Source organism: Panthera pardus, unplaced genomic scaffold (genome assembly GCF_024362965.1).
Source record: "Panthera pardus isolate Hobbes unplaced genomic scaffold, ASM2436296v1 HiC_scaffold_3, whole genome shotgun sequence".
NCBI lineage: Eukaryota > Metazoa > Chordata > Mammalia > Carnivora > Felidae > Panthera > Panthera pardus.
Window position 1 is genome coordinate 2,384,174 of NW_026526876.1, and position 17,663 is coordinate 2,401,836.

The 17,663-nt window shown below is 44.0% G+C and overlaps 1 protein-coding gene across 2 annotated transcripts in view; it reads left to right on the forward strand.

Annotated features, from left to right (window-relative positions):
- LOC109246071 (multidrug and toxin extrusion protein 2-like) overlaps positions 1 to 17,663 on the forward strand; it is a 59,263-nt gene that overhangs the window by 36,300 nt on the left and 5,300 nt on the right. For both annotated transcript variants that reach the window (XM_019413828.2, XM_053892874.1), the window contains exons 11-14: positions 7,224 to 7,332; positions 7,894 to 7,969; positions 12,511 to 12,580; positions 14,019 to 14,151. In XM_019413828.2, the coding sequence (XP_019269373.2) occupies positions 7,224 to 7,332; positions 7,894 to 7,969; positions 12,511 to 12,580; positions 14,019 to 14,151 (388 nt within the window). The remainder of the gene's footprint in view (positions 1 to 7,223; positions 7,333 to 7,893; positions 7,970 to 12,510; positions 12,581 to 14,018; positions 14,152 to 17,663) is intronic.

Sequence of the window (17,663 nt, forward strand, 5' to 3'; positions counted from 1 at the left end):
AACCACAAAAAGTAAAATTTACCATCTTAACCAATTTTAACTGTGCAATTTAGTAGCGTTAACGTTGTTGTGCGGGCGGCGCCCCGGGTGGCTCTGTTGGTTAAGCGGCAACTTCGCCTCAGGTCGTGATCTCACGGTGGTTCGTGAGTTTGAGCCCTGCATCGGGGTCTGTGCTGATGGTGCAGAGCCTGCGTGGGATTCTCATTCTCTCCTCTCTCTCTCTCTCTCTCTCTCTCTCTCTCTCTCTGCCCTTCCCCCACTCATGCTTTCTCCCTCAAAATAAATAAACTTAAAAAAACATTGTGCAGCTGATCTCCAGAAACTTTTCGCCCTGTAAGATGGGAACGCTACCTATTAAACAGTTGCCTCTTTAATTGATTAACTCCTATAATTTAACACTCCTCCCTCAGCTGTTGGGAACCACTATTCCACTTTCTGTTTCTTGTCACAGGCGTCCCTCTGTTAGAGACAGTAAGGCAATGATTCTTCATTATTCCTGTGGAAAAAACAAGTCCCCACAGGGGTGAGCCTACCGTAAAAATTATAAAATACAAAGAAATAGGGGCGCCTGCGTGGCACAGTCGGTTAAGCGTCCGACTTCAGCCAGGTCACGATCTCGCGGTCCGTGAGTTCGAGCCCCGCATCAGGCTCTGGGCTGATGGCTCGGAGCCTGGAGCCTGCTTCCGATTCTGTGTCTCCCTCTCTCTCTGCCCCTCCCCCGTTCATGCTCTGTCTCTCTCTGTCCCAAAAATAAATTAAAAAAGTTGAAAAAAAAATTAAAAAAAAAAAATACAAAGAAATAATCTAGCATGGGCAAGAGCTTGCACAGATACAACAAACAGGAAAGTTAGAGTTCAGAACTTGAGATGATGGTGTAATAATGGAGGAGTAGAAAAGTATCATGGTTAAAGTCATGAAACCTAAAAGAAGGAGCTGAAACCAAAAGAACGTTATTTGGAGAAGAACCGAGTAAGATTTTTTAATTGACGAATTATAGCCATTCAAATGTAGTACTTGATAAGATCAGCAGATTAGTTAAAGCTGGAAAATAATGAACTTGAAGACCTATCTGGAAATTCCCAGAATAAAACAAAGACATGTAAATAGTTGGAATTAGATACATAGACCAATCTGTGCATATATGATCAAATGATTTTTAAGAAAGAGACCATTCAGCGGGGACAGGACAGTTTTTTCAGGAACGGATGCTGGGGAAACTGGGCATCCACATGCAAAAGAATGAAGTTGCCCTCTTACCTCACACCATATACAAAAATTAACTCAAAGTGGATCAAAGACCTAATGTAAGCCCTAAGCAATAAAACTTCTAGAAAAAGACAGAAGGCCAGAGCTTCACGACATTGGATTTGGCAATGATTTCTTGCGTGTGACACCAAAGGCACAGGCAATGAAAGAAAAAATAGACAAGCCGGACTCGATGAATGAAAAATTCTGTGCATCCAAAGGCCATATTCACCGAATAAAAAGGCAGCCCACAGTGGGAGAAAATCCTTGCGAATACTGTGGGATAAGGGATTAGTATCCAAAATCTAGAGGGAACTAAAACTCAGTAGCAAAAAACCAAACTGGATTAAAAAATGGGCAGAGGACTTGAATAGATTTTTTTCCCAAGGAAGATCTACAGATGGACAATAAGCACGTGAAAAGATACTCAGCATCACTGATCATTAGGAAATAATTGACAAAACAACTACATTGAGATGCCACCTTATACACGTTAGAATGGCTACTATTCCAAAAACCCAAACACGGAAGATAACGAGGGTTGGTGGGAATGTAAAATGGTACAGCTACTATGGAAAGAAATGCGGTGGTCCTTCAAAAAATTAAAAATAACGGTGTCATGTGCTGAGGCAGTGTCCCTTTGGGGTAGACCTAAAAAGAACTGAAAACAAGATCTCCAAGATACCCGCACACCTGTGTTCGCGACAGCGTTACGCACAATGGCTAAAAGGTGGAAGCTGCCCACATGCCCCTCGATGAATGAATGAAGAAGCAGAATGTGATATACACATTCAGTGGAATATTACTCAGCCTTAAAAAGGAAGGAGATTCTGATATAGGCTACCAAATGGATGAGCCTTGGGACAATATGCTAAGTGAAATAAGCCAGTCCCCAAAAGACGTACAGGCGTATACCTCAGACGCATTGCAGGTTTGGTTCCAGACCACAACCGCTAAGCGAATATTGCAATAAAGTCAACAAGGTAAAGTTTTTTGGTTCCACGGTACATATAAAAGTTCTGTTTACGTTACACTATAGTCTTAAGTGTGCAACAGCATCTGTCTAAAAGATGTCCATGTCCTAGTTAAAAATACTTCATTGCTCAAGAAAACTAACCATCCTCTGAGCTTTCAGCCAGTGGCAATTTTGGGACAAGGGTCTTGCCTCAGTGTTGACGGCTGCTGACCAGGGTGGTGGTTGCTGAAGGTTGGGGTGGCTCTGGCAATTGTTAAAAATAAGACAACCATGAAGTATGCTGCGTTGACCGGCGCTTCCTTTCGTGAACGGTTTCTCTGTAGCCTGTGATGCTGATTGATAGCATTTGACCCACAGCAGAACTTCTTTCAAAATTGGGAGTCAGTCCTCTCAAACCCTGCTGCTGCTTTTGTCAACTACGTTCATGTAATACTCTAAATGCTTTGTTGTCATTTTGACAGTCTTCATGGCATCTTCACCAGGAGTAGATTTCCATCACAAGAAACCACCTCCTTGGGGCGCCTGCGTGGCTCAGTCAGTTAAGTGTCTGACTTCGGCTCAGGTCATGATCTCACTGCTCACGGGTTCAAGCCCCGCGTCGGGCTCTGCGCTGATAGCTCAGAGCCTGGAGCCTGCTTCGGATTCTGTGTCTCCCTGTCTCTCTTTGCCCCTCCCCTGCTCATGCTCTGTCTCTCTTCTTTCTCTCTCTCAAATATAAAATAAAACATAAAAAAACTAAAAAAAAAAAGAAAGAAACCACTTCCTTTGTTTATTCATAAGAAGCAACTCTTACCCATTCAAGGTTTGTCATGAGGTTGCAACCATTCAGTCACGTGTTCAGGCTCCACCTCTAATTCCAGTTCTCTCGCTGTTTCCACCACATCTGTGGTTACTTCCTTCACTGAGGTCTTGAACCCCTCAAAGTCATCCATGAAGGTTGGAATCAACTTCCAGACTCCTGCTCGTGTTGATATTTTGATCTCTTCTCCTGAATGATGGATGTTCTTAATAGCATCTAGAATGTTGAATCCTTTCCAGGTTTTCAGTTTACTTTACCCACATCACTGTCTATGGCAAATACAGTCTTAACGACACGTAGCTCTTAAATAGTTAAGACTCGAAAGTTAAAGTTTGGTCCACGGACTGCAAAATGGATGTTGTGTTGGCAGGCCCGAAAACGGCATTAATCTCATTGTACATCTCCGTAAGAGCTCTTGGGTGACCAGGTGCGTTGTCAATGAGCAGTGGTGTTTTTGAAAAGAATCTTTTTCTGAGCAACAGGTCTCAACAGTGGGGTTTAAATACTCAGTAAACCATGTTAACAATAATTGTGCTGTCATCTAGGCTTTCATCTAGGCTTTCTTGTTCCATTGATAGGTAAAGCACAGGCCGAGTAGATTTAGCACAATTCTTCAGGGTCCCAGGATTTTCAGAATGCTAAGTGAGCATTGGCTTTGACTGAAAGCCACCAGCTTCATTAGCCCCTAACGAGAGTCAGCCAGTCCTTTGAAGCTTTGAAGGCAGACATTGATTTCTCTCCAGCTACGAAAGTCCTGGGTGGCATCTTCCAACATAAGGCTGTTTTGTGTGTGTTGAAAAGCTGCTGTTGAGTGTGGCCACCTTCATGAGTCATCTTAGCTCGATCTTCTGGATAACCTGCCACAGCGTCTGCATCAACACTTGATATTTCACCTCTCACGTTTACGTTACGGAGATGGCTTCTTTCCTTAAACCTCCCAAACCAACCCCCGCTAGCTTCAGACTCTCCTTCCGCACTTCCTCACCTCTCTCGACCTTTACAGAATTGAAAAGAATCAGCCTTGCTCTGGATTAGGCTTTGACTTCAGGGAACGTTGGGGCTGGTTTGACCTTCTGTCCAGACCACTGATCCTTTCTCCACATCAGCAATAAGGCTTCACTGGACTAGCACTTTTCCTTTCCCTCGAGAACTTTTCCTTTGCATTCACAACTTGGCCAACTGGTGCAAGAGGCCGAGCTTTCAGCCTGTCTCCGTTTCTGAGATGCCTTCCTCGCTAAGCTCAGTCGTTTCTGGCTTTTGGTGTCAAGTGAGAGACGTAAGACGTCCTTTCCCTTGAACACATAGAGGCCATCGTAGGGTTATTTCTTGGCCTAATTTTAATATTGTTGTGTCTCAGGGAAGGGGGAGGCCTGAGGAGAGGGAGAAAGGTGGGGGAACAGCTGGTTGGTGGAACAGTCAGAACACGCATAGCATTTATCAGTTAAGTTTGCGGTCTTAAACGGGCTCCGTGAACGAAGTCTACAGTTCGTTTGATCTCATTTTTTGTTCACTTTATTACATTTCCTTTAAAAACTATTTGGGTTAAATAGTCGAAGAACTTTTTCCTAAGACTATATGGAAGGTAAGCTGTGAGCCATGCACATACGAAAGAGCCTTTATTTTTCCTGTACACCTGTTCAGTAATCTGAGTGTAGAATTCTAGCTTCAAAACAATCTTCCCTCAGAATTTTTAAAGCCTTGCTCTATGTTCATCTGGCATTTGAGTTACTAATGTGAAATTTGATCTTAATCTGGTTCTTGTTCCTTTGTGACAACGTGGGTTTTCTCTTCGAAAGTTTTAGCATTTATTTCTTTGTCCGTGTAGTTGTGACATTTTTCAAGTGTGGGTTGCTCTGCAGGTACTTCTTTACTTACCCTGCTCATTAGCACTTGGTACATACCCTTTCAGAACGAAGGCTTTTGCTTTCCTCAACTCTGAGAAGTTTTAAAACTATTACTCTTTCTCCCTTTCTGTACCTTTTTTCTGTTCTCTCTTTTCAATTGCCTGTTGGGTGGAGGTTGATCTCCAGTATTGAACTTGGTTTTTCTTCATCCGCTAAGAAACGTGGCGCCAGAGGGGCTCAGACGGTTGAGCATCCAACCCTTGATTTCGGCTCAGGTCATGATCCCAGGGTTGTGGGATTGAGCCCCCCCTACCCCCACCCCCGTCTTGGGCTCCATGCTGAGCATGGAATCTGCTTAAGATTCTCTCTCTGCCCCTCTCCCCTGCTTGCACGCTCTCCAAAACAAAAAGAAAATCTCTTTGTCTTTTTGTAATTAAATTTTTTGGTTGGTTTTTAGTTTCCAAGAACCCCTTCTTTTTCTCTTACAGTCCCTTCTTCATGGGAACCTGTTCCTTTTTTTTTTTTTTTTCTTTTCTGCTGTGTTATCTTTTAAATATCTTTGGATACGAAGTGGAACCTTCAAACATTCTCTTCTGTTCTCTGAGTCACCTCATTTGTTTCCTCTGAAGTCAGTTGGTCTCTTATTTATCTTGGTCTCTTTTGCAGGTATGTTCTTTGGTTTTCCTCAAAGATCTGGTGATCTTTATTAGTCCCTTTGTACTTACGAAAGAGTGACTATGTTTAAGAAAGAGCGAATACGTTGATTGGTAAGATAAACGGCTGGCGTGGCTTTTCTGATCTTGTTATTTGGGGATGTTTCTCTAACAGACCTCTCCCCTGAATGGGAAGGACCGGTAGGGAGCCGAGTCCAGAGGTGTCTCTGTCATGTGGCATCTTCATTTTAGGGTTTGTGGGCAAGGAGCAGGGAGCAGGCAGTCTGACCTCCCCTCCCATGTCCCACCTGTCCCCAGGACACCACAAGAAGGGCTTGGTTCTGAGGTGCTCACACCATGCAGGGAGCTCTCCCACTTTGCTTTTCTACCTTTAGCCTAGTCCTTCTGTGTTCAGTGGGGCTGGGAGGGAGGACCAGGTAGGCGATGGGGTCTGGGTGTGCTGTTCGTAGTGGATCTGATCTCCCCGAGTACCGCTCACCACCGCCTCGCTGATGGACCTGAAGCCTCCAGCCTCCTGATGCTGCACTGAGAACAGCTAGCAGGATGTGGCCTCCGCCTGTCTGTATTCTGGACTGTGGTTTTCTGTGGTTCTTCCCCGGGGTGATGACATCACTTCCCCTCTTCCAGAAGCCAGTGTGCTCTCGTCTTCTCAGTGATGTGTGAATGAACTTCTTTTCTGTGCAGCATCTTGACTGATGTTTTAATGGTGTTTGGGAGGGAAGAGAGTTAAGCCTGTGAGCTAGTTGTCCATCTTGAACCAGAAGACAATTAGGTATATACTCTGGGCATGCAAGTCTTATAATGTTTTACAGAGTCTGTCCGTGGTTTCTCATTTCTTAACCGAGTGTGTATTTTACCAACTCAGGCTAGTTCTCAAAACAGTAATAAGTTAGAGGTGGTCGGGAGGATGCTGTTTCTGGTAGGAATGAGAAGTTAAAGCTGGTGTATAAATTGTCGGCAGACATGACAGCGAAAACCAGAGTTTTCTATACAACCCATGTTATTCGAACAGCTCCCGAGAGCAGCACTGTATTTATTACAGGATAATGACAGGAGGTCAAGAGCACGGCTTCGGAGATTGACTAATGGTCTGTGTAAGAGCAAGGAAGCTTATAGCTTCGGATTTCCATAATGAATGATGAAAAATGAGATTTTGGGGACACATTTCAGTGTCCTGGATAATTAGAAGTATGGAATGTTGGACACAGTGGAGTTAATGGAGTCAGATTTCATCAGCGTTCATCAGGTTCTTACACTATGCCAGGCTTTGAGCTAAGTGCTTTTCCGTGTGGTTCATTTAATTTTTACAAATTATCTCTGTATTTATAATGCATTAAATCTTACCTCGTGGAATGCAGCTAGATTGAATTAAGTCTCGATGGTACGTGTCCGGCCAGTGAAGGAGGCGCTTTGCCCTGAAATCCCACTGCGTTAAGAGATTCTGCCCTGTTGGATGTGATACAGGTAGCAGTCAGGGCAGCCATTATCCTTGTTTAGGAACGAAGAGGTTGGGTGTGAGCGGGACTGAGCGATTGGATTGTGGTCACACAGCTCAGCTGTAATAGAACCAGGTCTAGAACACGGACGATTGTCTCTGTCTAGGGTTCTCGCGTGGTTGGACCCTAGGGCACTAGCATTCTCGCAGGCCCTCTGACTTCTTACGATCTGTGATTGTTGGTTCTCAGGTGCCCCTTGGCTTTGGTGTGGCGGCCAGTGTCCGAGTGGGCAATGCTCTGGGGGCAGGGAATGCCGAGCAGGCTCGGGACTCCAGCATCACCGTTCTCCTGTGTGCGGGTGAGTTGAAGCAGGTCCGCTCTCTGGCGTCCATACTGATTTTTGTCTGATAGGTTACGGTACACGTTTCGGAGTTTCTCTGGGGAATGGATTTATATATATGGCCTCAGCTAGAATATTCTTTAAGCCCTTTTCAGGTCACTCAGCAAAATGAAACTTCTAATGGTGATTTTCTGTTACCGGGCACCAATGAAATGGTACACTCGGTAAGACTGAAAAGTCTTCAGATTGTTATCACACGCGGGCTTGTTTTCTGACCAAAGCCTGTATGACTGAGTCTCCGCATCCCCGGACCGCTGCCTCTTCGAGCAGTTTTAATGTTTTGGAATCTGAGCAGTTAGAGAAGATTCTGACCGTATAGACATCTCACCGAGCATCTTTTTCTATGAATGTGCCTTCGACAAAGGAGTGAGAATCAGGACTTCCTTGCTGTTTTCAAGAGACAGTAATAAACACTTGTAATTGGGACATTTCTGAAATCATTGACGCCAGTCTCTCCTGAGACTGGATTTATTACTTGGGACAACTGTCACTTCCCGCTGCTGCTTCTCTATTTTCCAGGTGTCTGCGCTCTCGTAGTGGGCATTGTACTCTCAGCGATGAAGGATGTGATTGCCTATGTATTTACCAGTGACAAGTATGTACCCATCTTCTAGAACGATGTTTTCCGTTTTATGCTTTCTTTTTTCACTGTACTTTTCTGGTTCTAAGAGGTGAGTAGTATCTTGCTTCACGGGAAGTAGGGCAGCCAGCAATGAGAACCCCGGTACTCCATTGGAATGAAATTGGACGAAGGAAGCCCATGGGCACTGTCCCCGTTCCTCCAGTACCCAATTCGTTCATTTATCGAACCCCAGTGGCATTTCTCTCGTGCTCAATGCTGGTTCTGCTCAGAAATACCTAGAAAAAGCACATGGCATGTCCTCGTCCCCAGAAAGGCACGTCCCAGTCCAGAGCACGCTGACAGCATGATGCCTGAGTCAAAAGGGCAGAATTTATATAAACCACTGACTCAGTCTTAGGTTGAATTTTATTGCATTTTCTGTAACTCTATGTTTGCATAGTTATTTAGATATAATGAAGTGTCTTTTGAATAAACCAGATCCTTTTTATGAAAAGGTTTTGGTGATTTGCACTGTTTGCCTCAGATTACTTTCATAAAGAAATTCAGTTGAGGGGCACCTGGGTGGCTCAGTCGGTTGAGCGTCCGACTCTTGATTTCAGCTCAGGTCACGATCTCATGGTTCATGGGTTCGAGCCCCGCGTCGGGCTCTGTGCTGACAGCTCAGAGCCTGGAGCCTGCTTCCAATTCTGTGTCTCCCTCTCTCTCTGCCCTTCCCCCACTTGTGCGCTCTCTCTCTCTCTCTCTCTCTCTTTCTCTCTCTCTCTCAAAAATAAACGTTAAAAAAATTTTTTTAAGTAGCTGATTTAAGGGTTTTTCTTGCTCCAAAGTCTGGGCACCCTCAGAGATTAGTCTTATTAATTGCTTTGCTCCCTCCGTACAGGTGCCATACATTCTTGTTTCTTTACATGAGTCATATTTTTGGTTGAAAACTGGACATTTTTTACATCGTAATGTGGCAATTCTGGAGATCAGAACCGCCCCCATCCCCCAAGGTTTTTTGTTGCCGCTTGCTGGCTTAGTGGCTTTTATGAACTAATTTGGTGAAGTCTGTATTTTTTGTCCGGTGTGGCCACTAAAGTCTCTGTTGCATTAGCTTGCTGATCGGCTAATTACTGGACCAAATTTCCTTAGCTCCATGCATCCCACTTACCTCCCACTCTGCGGAGGGGCTCTCTGTGCGTGTATCAGGGTAGCCTTCAGCACTCGGCCAGGCAGTTTACAGCTTGGCCTTCGCCCTCATTTCCTGCCTGTGTGGAGCCTCAAGTTCAGCCAGAGGTGAGAGCTTAGGCCCTCTCCGGTCTTTCTTGAGCACATACCCAGTCATATGCCTGCGTGTGGCCTTTTAGATTCTCAGGGACGTGTCAGCTTTGAAGCCCCTATGGATGTCTCCTTGCCCAGCCTTTCCTGCTGAGCTTGTCGGTTAGTCTTGTTTGTGCCAACTCTTATCCAGTGCTTCAGGCAGAAGCACCTAAAACATTTGCCTGCAGACATCTCTCAGAGGCCAGCTGGAGCACTGGCCAGGTTTGAGTCCAGAGAAATAAAGACAGCGTTTCAAGGGGAGTCTTTTGAGGAACAACCTGACAGGTGGTCTCTGTGCAAAATAATGGCTGTTCCTTGGGAATGAAGCTTTGAAAAGCTTCCGCTCCTTCTTCCTCCTCCAGTCCTGGAAATAGGGACTGTTACTTATCAAGGTTACTGCTGAGCTGGGAGCCGGGGATGGTACTCAGGTCAGTGGCAACACCACAGACATCGCTGTTACTACCAAGACTCGGCAGCTTCCCTTGAGGAAGCACTCCCCAGGTCACCGCAAGCCGTTGGTTAATGTCTAGAATCCGAAAAAAATGGATTCTGACCATATTTGCCGGTTTCTGACAGTTTTCTTTTTTTCCCGCGAATGGGCCATGCCTTCTTTGTGTGCTTTGTAATTTTATGTTGAAATGACATTCTGAATATTGTAACACAATAGCTCTGGAGATTAGGTTCTCCTCCCTCCTCAGGCATTGCTGTTCTGCATTTGTCCCGTTTGCTTAGTGATTTTTCCAAACCATTTTTTTTTTGTTTTGTTTTTTGTTTTACAAAGACTATGTTGCTTGTCGTGTGTGGTGTCTGTTGTCTCCTCAGTGAGCCAGTGGCCCGGCAGATTTCCTCAAATGCCTTGATCCAATAAGAAAAGAACATTTTTAAAAAGTTCTGTCTCTCTCAATTATCTGACAGGCACTGCGTGGGAAGCGGCCTCTGTGCTGGGCCCGTAGTGAACCGCCAAGGAGATCAAAACCCACAACTCTGACTTTTGGAGCACGAGATCCTTATTGTCCAACATGCCACCAACTAGCCACACCAGGAATGCAGGCAGCCATCCCTACACCTGCCTGCCATGGGACCAGGGGACAGGAAGCGGTAGCTAGTCTGTGAAACCCCAGGATTCATGGATACTTACTAGGCTCATTCTTCATGAAGCACTGCGTGCTTCAGGTTTTCAGCTCGACTCCACAGAGTTGTGAAAACGGTTGATTTTGACATTTCTGGCCAGTTCAATCATTGTTTTGGTAAAAGGATTGATTCTTGGAGCTTCCTCCTCTATCAGCGTCCGTCATGTCACCTGGATATAGACTTTGCATACTAATCTGACTTTTTTTTTTAATATAATTTTTTAGATGTTTTTATTTTTGAAAGAGAGAGAGAGAGAGAGACAGAGCATGAGCTGGGAAGGGTTAGAGAGAGAGGGAGACACAGAATCTGAAGCAGGCTCCGGGCTCCGAGCTGTCAGCACAGAGCCCGACATGGGGCTCGAACCCCCAGATGGCGAGATCACAAGCTGAGCTGAAGTCGGACACTTAACTGACTGAGCCACCCAGACGCCCCCTAATCTGACTCTTAATCCATATTGTAGGTTAGTTTTTTTTTTTTCCTGGAAATCTTCCAGATGTTATTTGTGTCTTTGCACATGCTTAGGCATAGGTGAATATTTTTTCTTTTATTTGGTGTGGCACTTTGTAGACTCAGTCCGAAGTGCTGAATTTTTCTTTAGCTCTGGGATATTTATATAAATGGTAGAACTTCTGGATGAATCTGACTTGTCTCTTCTCTCCTCCTCTGTGCTTGGGGTCATTTCTTCAACTTTACCTTTCAAATTGAGATTTAGTATTTTGCCATGTCTGTCTCATTATTCAGTCTTCAAACAGAATGTTTTCCTGTAATGGTCATATTTTTTTGTTTCATTTTTCCCCCCCGATTTACTCCTTGTTCCTTGGATTCGGTGGTGGCTTTTGTGTCACCTGTTCTGCATGCTCATTTGGGTCTGTCCTTTTTGTGTGCGGGCTGTTGATTTTCTTCCGAGTCCGGTGAACACTGGGCTAATGTCTGTATTTGAATGAAAGACGATTTTGATTAGTAGGGATAGTGTACCATGAGGCAACTTCACAGTCCTATGGATCTATTCCAGAGAGGTCTCTCCTCTGGTGAGAGGGCTGACTGCAGGCTTTGTCTGTATTGGTGGTACCTGTTGACCAGCAACCTTCCCCTTTAAGGCGAATGGGAGGGAAGCAGAAAACTTCCTTTGGGGAGAGTACGATAGCCTGTTTCATGTATTCCAACCACATTGGCTCCCTCTTTTTTGTTTTTGTTTTTCAAATGTGTATTTACTTTTGAGAGACAGAGCATGAGCAGGGAAGGGGCAGAGAGAGAGAGAGAGAGAGAGAGAGAGAGGGAGACGGAATCAGGAGCTCCAGGCTCAGAACTGTCAGCACAGAGCCCGACGCAGGGCTGGAACTCAAGCTCTGAGATCCTGACCTGAGCCAAAATTGGATGCTTAACCAACTGAGCCCCCCAGGCGCCCCCGTCTGCAGGTCTTCAGACCCCTCCAGCTCTGCTGTGTCTCTCTCCAGAGTCCCAGTATCCCCACTGTCATCCCTCCCCAGACGGACCTTCTACCACATTCAGAGTTCAGAGGATCCATGAGGGGGCAAGTGTTTCCTGTGTGAACACTGGCCTTCACCTCCATCTTTGAGGAAGTGTCCCTTTCACAGAGGAAGATTACCAGCCATAGGCTGAAACATTTTTTTTCCAACCTGCACGTTTTTATACTCCTAAGCAAAACTTTAAGAATTATCCTCTAGGGGAGCCGGGGTGGCTCAGTCGGTTAAGCGACCGACTTGGGTTCAGGTCATGATCTCGTGGTTCGTGGGGTTCGAGCCCCACGTCGGGCTCTGTGTTGACGGCTCGGAGGCTGGAGCCTGATTCGAATTCTGTGCCTCCCTCTTTCTCTGCCCCTCCCCTGCTCACGCCCTGTCTCTCTTTCCTTGAAAAATAAATAAACATTAAAAAAAAAAAAAAAGAATTATCCTCTATAGTGGCAGCCTAGGCCATGCCCCTTTTACCCTCGATTCTAACTAAGAAAATTTAGTGAGGTTTTATTGGGTACTCGTTTTGTCAAGTAGAAAAGTTGTGTTTTCACTGAATTACTGATCCGTTAGGTTTGTCAGATCAGTAGTAATTAATATACTCCACTTAAATGCAATTTTGGGGTCACTGACCACTTTCTTTTCCTCCCACAGAGATATTATTTACCTTGTGAGCCAAGTGATGCCTATTTTTGCTCCCTTTCATCTATTTGATGCCCTTGCAGTGAGTACCTGGAGTGATTTTACCCCCACCTAATATGCATAGCAAGATTTGTTTTGCGTTTCTAGTTTTGAATTAAATATGCGATTTCATCCTTGAGAACAGAGAGTTCTTGCCACAAGCGTTCTTTTTTTTTTTTTTTACATTTATTATTATTATTATTATTTTATTTTTTTTTTTTTAGTTTTTTTTTTTTCAACGTTTTTTATTTATTTTTGGGACAGAGAGAGACAGAGCATGAACGGGGGAGGGGCAGAGAGAGAGGGAGACACAGAATCGGAAACAGGCTCCAGGCTCCGAGCCATCAGCCCAGAGCCTGATGCGGGGCTCGAACTCACAGACCGCGAGATCGTGACCTGGCTGAAGTCGGACGCTTAACCGACTGCGCCACCCAGGCGCCCCTACATTTATTATTTTTGAGAGACAGAGACAGAGCACTAGTCAGGGAGGGATAGAGAGAGAGGAAGACACAGAATCCGAAGCTGGCTCCGAGCCGTCAGCACAGAGCCCGGTGCGGGGCTCGAACTCACGAACCGTGAGATCATGACCTGAGCCAAGTCAGACGCTTAACCGACTGAGCCACCCAGGCGCCCCTTGCCGCAAGCATTCTTCACCGTTTGTGGGAAAGATGGGTGACGCTAGAGTATAACATCTCAAGGTAGAAGAGACCAGAGCTATCCAGCCTCCTCTTTATCTGGGGCCTGAATGCCCTGTGTGGCTCTTAGCCACATGAGCAGGCCCGTATCTACTGTATTGTCCATGGCAGGCCAGGCCACCTTCGAGTTGACCGTGACCACGAGAAAGTCTTTCTCTAGGCTGATCTTCTGTGGGTTTGTAGGAGTTTGAAGACCCTTCTGCTATACCCTGGAATCATGCCTTGAGTCGTCTTCCCAATTTCAGCAGTTAGCCCTCATGACTTGATTTCTAGGTCCGTTTGCCATCTTTCTTTTTCCCCCAAGGAGTTTCTTCCGTTTTATTGTTACCAGTCTGAAGGTGTGATACCCGATTGAATACCAGCTGTGGTAAGAACAGTGTGGAAGAGAACGATGGTTGCCACCACTCTGACTCTGGGCATTTTTGAAGCCCATGGTCCCATTCCTGTTTCTCAGCTATGATATCAGACTAGTTTCTGCTGAGATTTCCATCAGTGAACCTTAAACTTTTTTTTTTTTTTTAATCATACACTTACAAAATATTTTTAAGCAAAGATTTGAATAACATTACCTGTGGGTTTCTGATGAAAGCCGCTATAGCTTATTGTCATTAACGTAACTTTAGAAGCAAAACGTTTTTATCTCTTACGTAACGTGCAGTTCTTGTTTTGAGATAGAACTGTGTGATCACATCCAAACCTGGGATGTATTAATGTAATATTCCTCACGAACCTGACACGAGGGTAGGTACACGGCTGTAATGGTGGTCTTGGTATTCCTCTCTTCAGGGCACCTGTGGTGGAATCCTGCGAGGTACAGGAAAACAAAAGATCGGTGCTATCATGAACGCCATCGGTTATTACGTGTTTGGTTTTCCCATTGGAGTATCTCTGATGTTTGCCGCAAAACTTGGGATAATAGGTATGTTTTTGATTCCTCAGTGATTAACCTTGAATCTCATTTGTCATATTAAGATAAGCTGCTTGAGATATAAATTAGCTGACCTAAGGGGCCCCTGGGTGGCTCAGGCGGTTCAACATCCCACTCTTGATTTCGGCTCAGGTCGTGATCTCACGGTTCGTGAGTTCGAGCCCCACATCGGGCTCCACGTTGGTGGTGTGGAACCTGCCTGAGATTCTCTCTCTCTGCCCTTCATGCTTTCTAGCTCTCTCTCTCTCTCTCTCTCGAAAATAAATAAACTTAAAAAAAAAAATAGTTGACTGATAAGTAGCCCCTGTGGAATTGTTTTCTCTCAAAATAGTTACTCCTCTGCCTTCTCTGTACCAAAACCCTGGAAAGGTAGTCTTGAAAAAAGTAGACATGATCTGTGTCCTCAGGATGAGACCAAGATTAAGTAATTACACGGTAATTCCATTTGGATTCAGTACTGCAGGCGAGAAGAACTGGGTCCTGTGAGCACCTGTGAGTTCCCTCACTGGTTGGAGGGGACATCTGAGCCTTGACGGACTCGCCAGAACTGGCTTGCCCGAAGGTAGTAATGTGTTAGCTTCAGACCCGAGACATGATGAATTACCTAGATGAAGTGAACACCATTTACTGAAAAAGTGTTCTTTCCCCACTGAATGATCTTGGCACACTTGTTGAAAATTAGTTGGCCACGGACGTAGGAGTTTATTTCTGGACTCTGTTCCTCTCCACTGGTCTCTCTGTCTAAACCAGTACGACTCTCTTCTGGATTACTGTAGCTGTGTTTACTACAAAACTTACTGTTTTGAAATCAGGAAGTGTAAGCCTTGCAACCTTGTTCTTTTTTTAATTTTGTTTTGGCTATTTGGGGACCCTTGGAATATTCCATATAAATTTGAGGGTCAGGTTTTCCATTTTTTGCAAAAAGGCCATTAGAATTTTTATCAGGATTGCATTGAATCTACAGACTGCTTTGGAGAGAATATTGCAATCTTCAGTCCTCCAGTCCATGAACACAGGATTTCCATTTATTTAGGTCTTTAATTTCTTACAGCAACGTTTTGTAGTTTTCAATGTTTTTTGCTTCCTTGGTTAAATTTATTCCTAGATATTTTATTCTTTTGGATGCTATTGTGAATATAATTTTTTTATTGATATCTTAGAGAGAGCACAAGTAGGGGATAGGGGCAGAGGGAGAGAGAGAGAGAATGAGAATCTTAAGCAGGCACTGTGTGGAGCACGGAGGCAGGGCTCGATCCCATGACCCTTGGGATCATGACCTGAGCTGAAATCAAGAGTCAGACGCTCAGCTGACTGAGCAACCCAGGCGCCCCTAGAACTATTTTCTTAATTTCCTTTTCAGATTGTTCATTGATGGTATTTTATTTTATTTATTTTTTTTTTTCAACTTTTTTTTTTATTTTATTTTTGGGACAGAGAGAGACAGAGCATGAACGGGGGAGGGGCAGAGAGAGAGGGAGACACAGAATCGGAAGCAGGCTCCAGGCTCCGAGCCATCAGCCCAGAGCCTGACGCGGGGCTCGAACTCACGGACCGTGAGATCGTGACCTGGCTGAAGTCGGACGCTTAACCGACTGCGCCACCCAGGCGCCCCGATGGTATTTTAAACCACAACTAATTTTGTGTGTTGACTATGTAAGTTTACTGAATTTATTAGCTGTAGTATTTTTGTGTGTGTGAATTAAAAAAAAATGTTTCTAAGTTATTTATTTAGTTTTGAGAGAGAGAGAGAGAGAGAGGGAGCACACAAGCCAGGGAGGGGCAGAGAGAGAGATAGAGAGAGGGAGACAAGAATGTGAAGCAGGCTCCAGGCTCCGAGCTGTCAGCACAGAGCTGGATGCGGGGCTCAAACCCACAAACTGTGAGATCATGACCCGAGCCAAAGTCACAACTGACTGAGCCACCCAGGTGCCCCTGTGTGTGGATTTTTAAAGATTTTCTATGTATTGAATCAAGTCATAATTAAATAATTTTACTCCTTTTCTAATTTTTAAATTTTACCTTTTTCATTGTGGTAAGTGTACTCTTTAATCACCATCACCTATTTCCCCCATCCCTCTAACTCACCTCCCCTTGGTAACCATCAACTTGTTCTCTATAATTAAGAATCTATTTTTTAGTTTCTTTCTTTTTCTTTTTTCTTTGCTCACTTGTTTCATAACTTAAGTTCCACATGTGAGTGAGATCCTATATTTGTCTTAATCTGACTTATTTTGCTTAGCATTGTGCTCTCTAGCTCTGTCTATGCTGTTGCAAATGGCAAGATTTCATTCTTTTTAATGGCTGAATAATATTGCATTGTGTGTATATGTATCACATGTTCTTTATCCGTCCATCTATTGATGGACACTGGGTTGCCTCCATTATCTTCGCTGTTACAAATAATGCTGCAATAAACATAGGGGTGCATATATCTTTTTAAATTAGTGTTTTCGTTTTCTTTGGGTAAATACCCGGAAGTGAGATTGTTGGATCATAGGATAATTCTGTGTTTACTTTTTGGAGGAACCTTCGTACTGTTTCCCTGAGTGGCTGCACAAATTTGCATTCCCACCAGCAGTGCATGACGTTCCCTTTTCTCTACAGGCTCACCAACACTTTATTTCTTGCCTTTTTTTTTTTTTTTTACTGTTTTTTTCTAGCCGTTTTGACTGGTGATGTCTCATGGTTTTGGTTTGCATATTCCTGGTGATTAGTGACCTTTTCATGTGTCTGTTGGCCATCTGTATGCCTTCTTTGGAAAAATGTCTACTCAGGTTCTCTGATCATTTTTTAACCAGATTTTTTTTTTTCCTGGTGTTGAGTTACAGAAGTTCTTTATATTTTTTTGGTATTACCCCCTTGCCAGATACATCATTTGCAAATATTTTTTCCCGTTTGGTAGATTGCCTTTGTGGTTTTTGATGGACTCTTTTGCTGTGCTAATAAAGCTTTTTCTTTTGGTCGAGTCCCAATGGTTTTTGCTTTTGTTTTCCTTGCCTGAGGAGAGATATCCATAAATATGTCTAAGAGATTATTGCTTATGTTTTCTATAGGGAGATTTATGGTTTGGGTCTCACATTTAGGCCTTTAAGCCATTTTAAGTTTATTTTTGTGAACGGTATAAGAAAGTGGTCTAGTTTCATTCATTTTCATGTAGCTGTCTAGTTTTCCCAACACCATTTATTAAAAATGTATTTTCTGTTTAAGATTTTATTTTTAAGTAATGTCTACACCAAATGTGGGACTCAAACTCACAGCCCTGAAAGAGAGTTGCATGCTCTACTGACTAAGCCAGCCAGGTGCTCCCCAAAAAAGACTTTTCTTTTCCCCGTTGTATATTCTTGCCTGCCTTTCTAATTTTAATGGATTTTATTTCCTTTTTCCTGCCTTATTATTGTGGCAAGAACTTATACAATTTTAACATTTTTCTATATTCTTCTACAGTACTTTTATTTTCAAGTTTAAAAACTAAAAAACTGAAATTCATATGGTGTGAGACCATA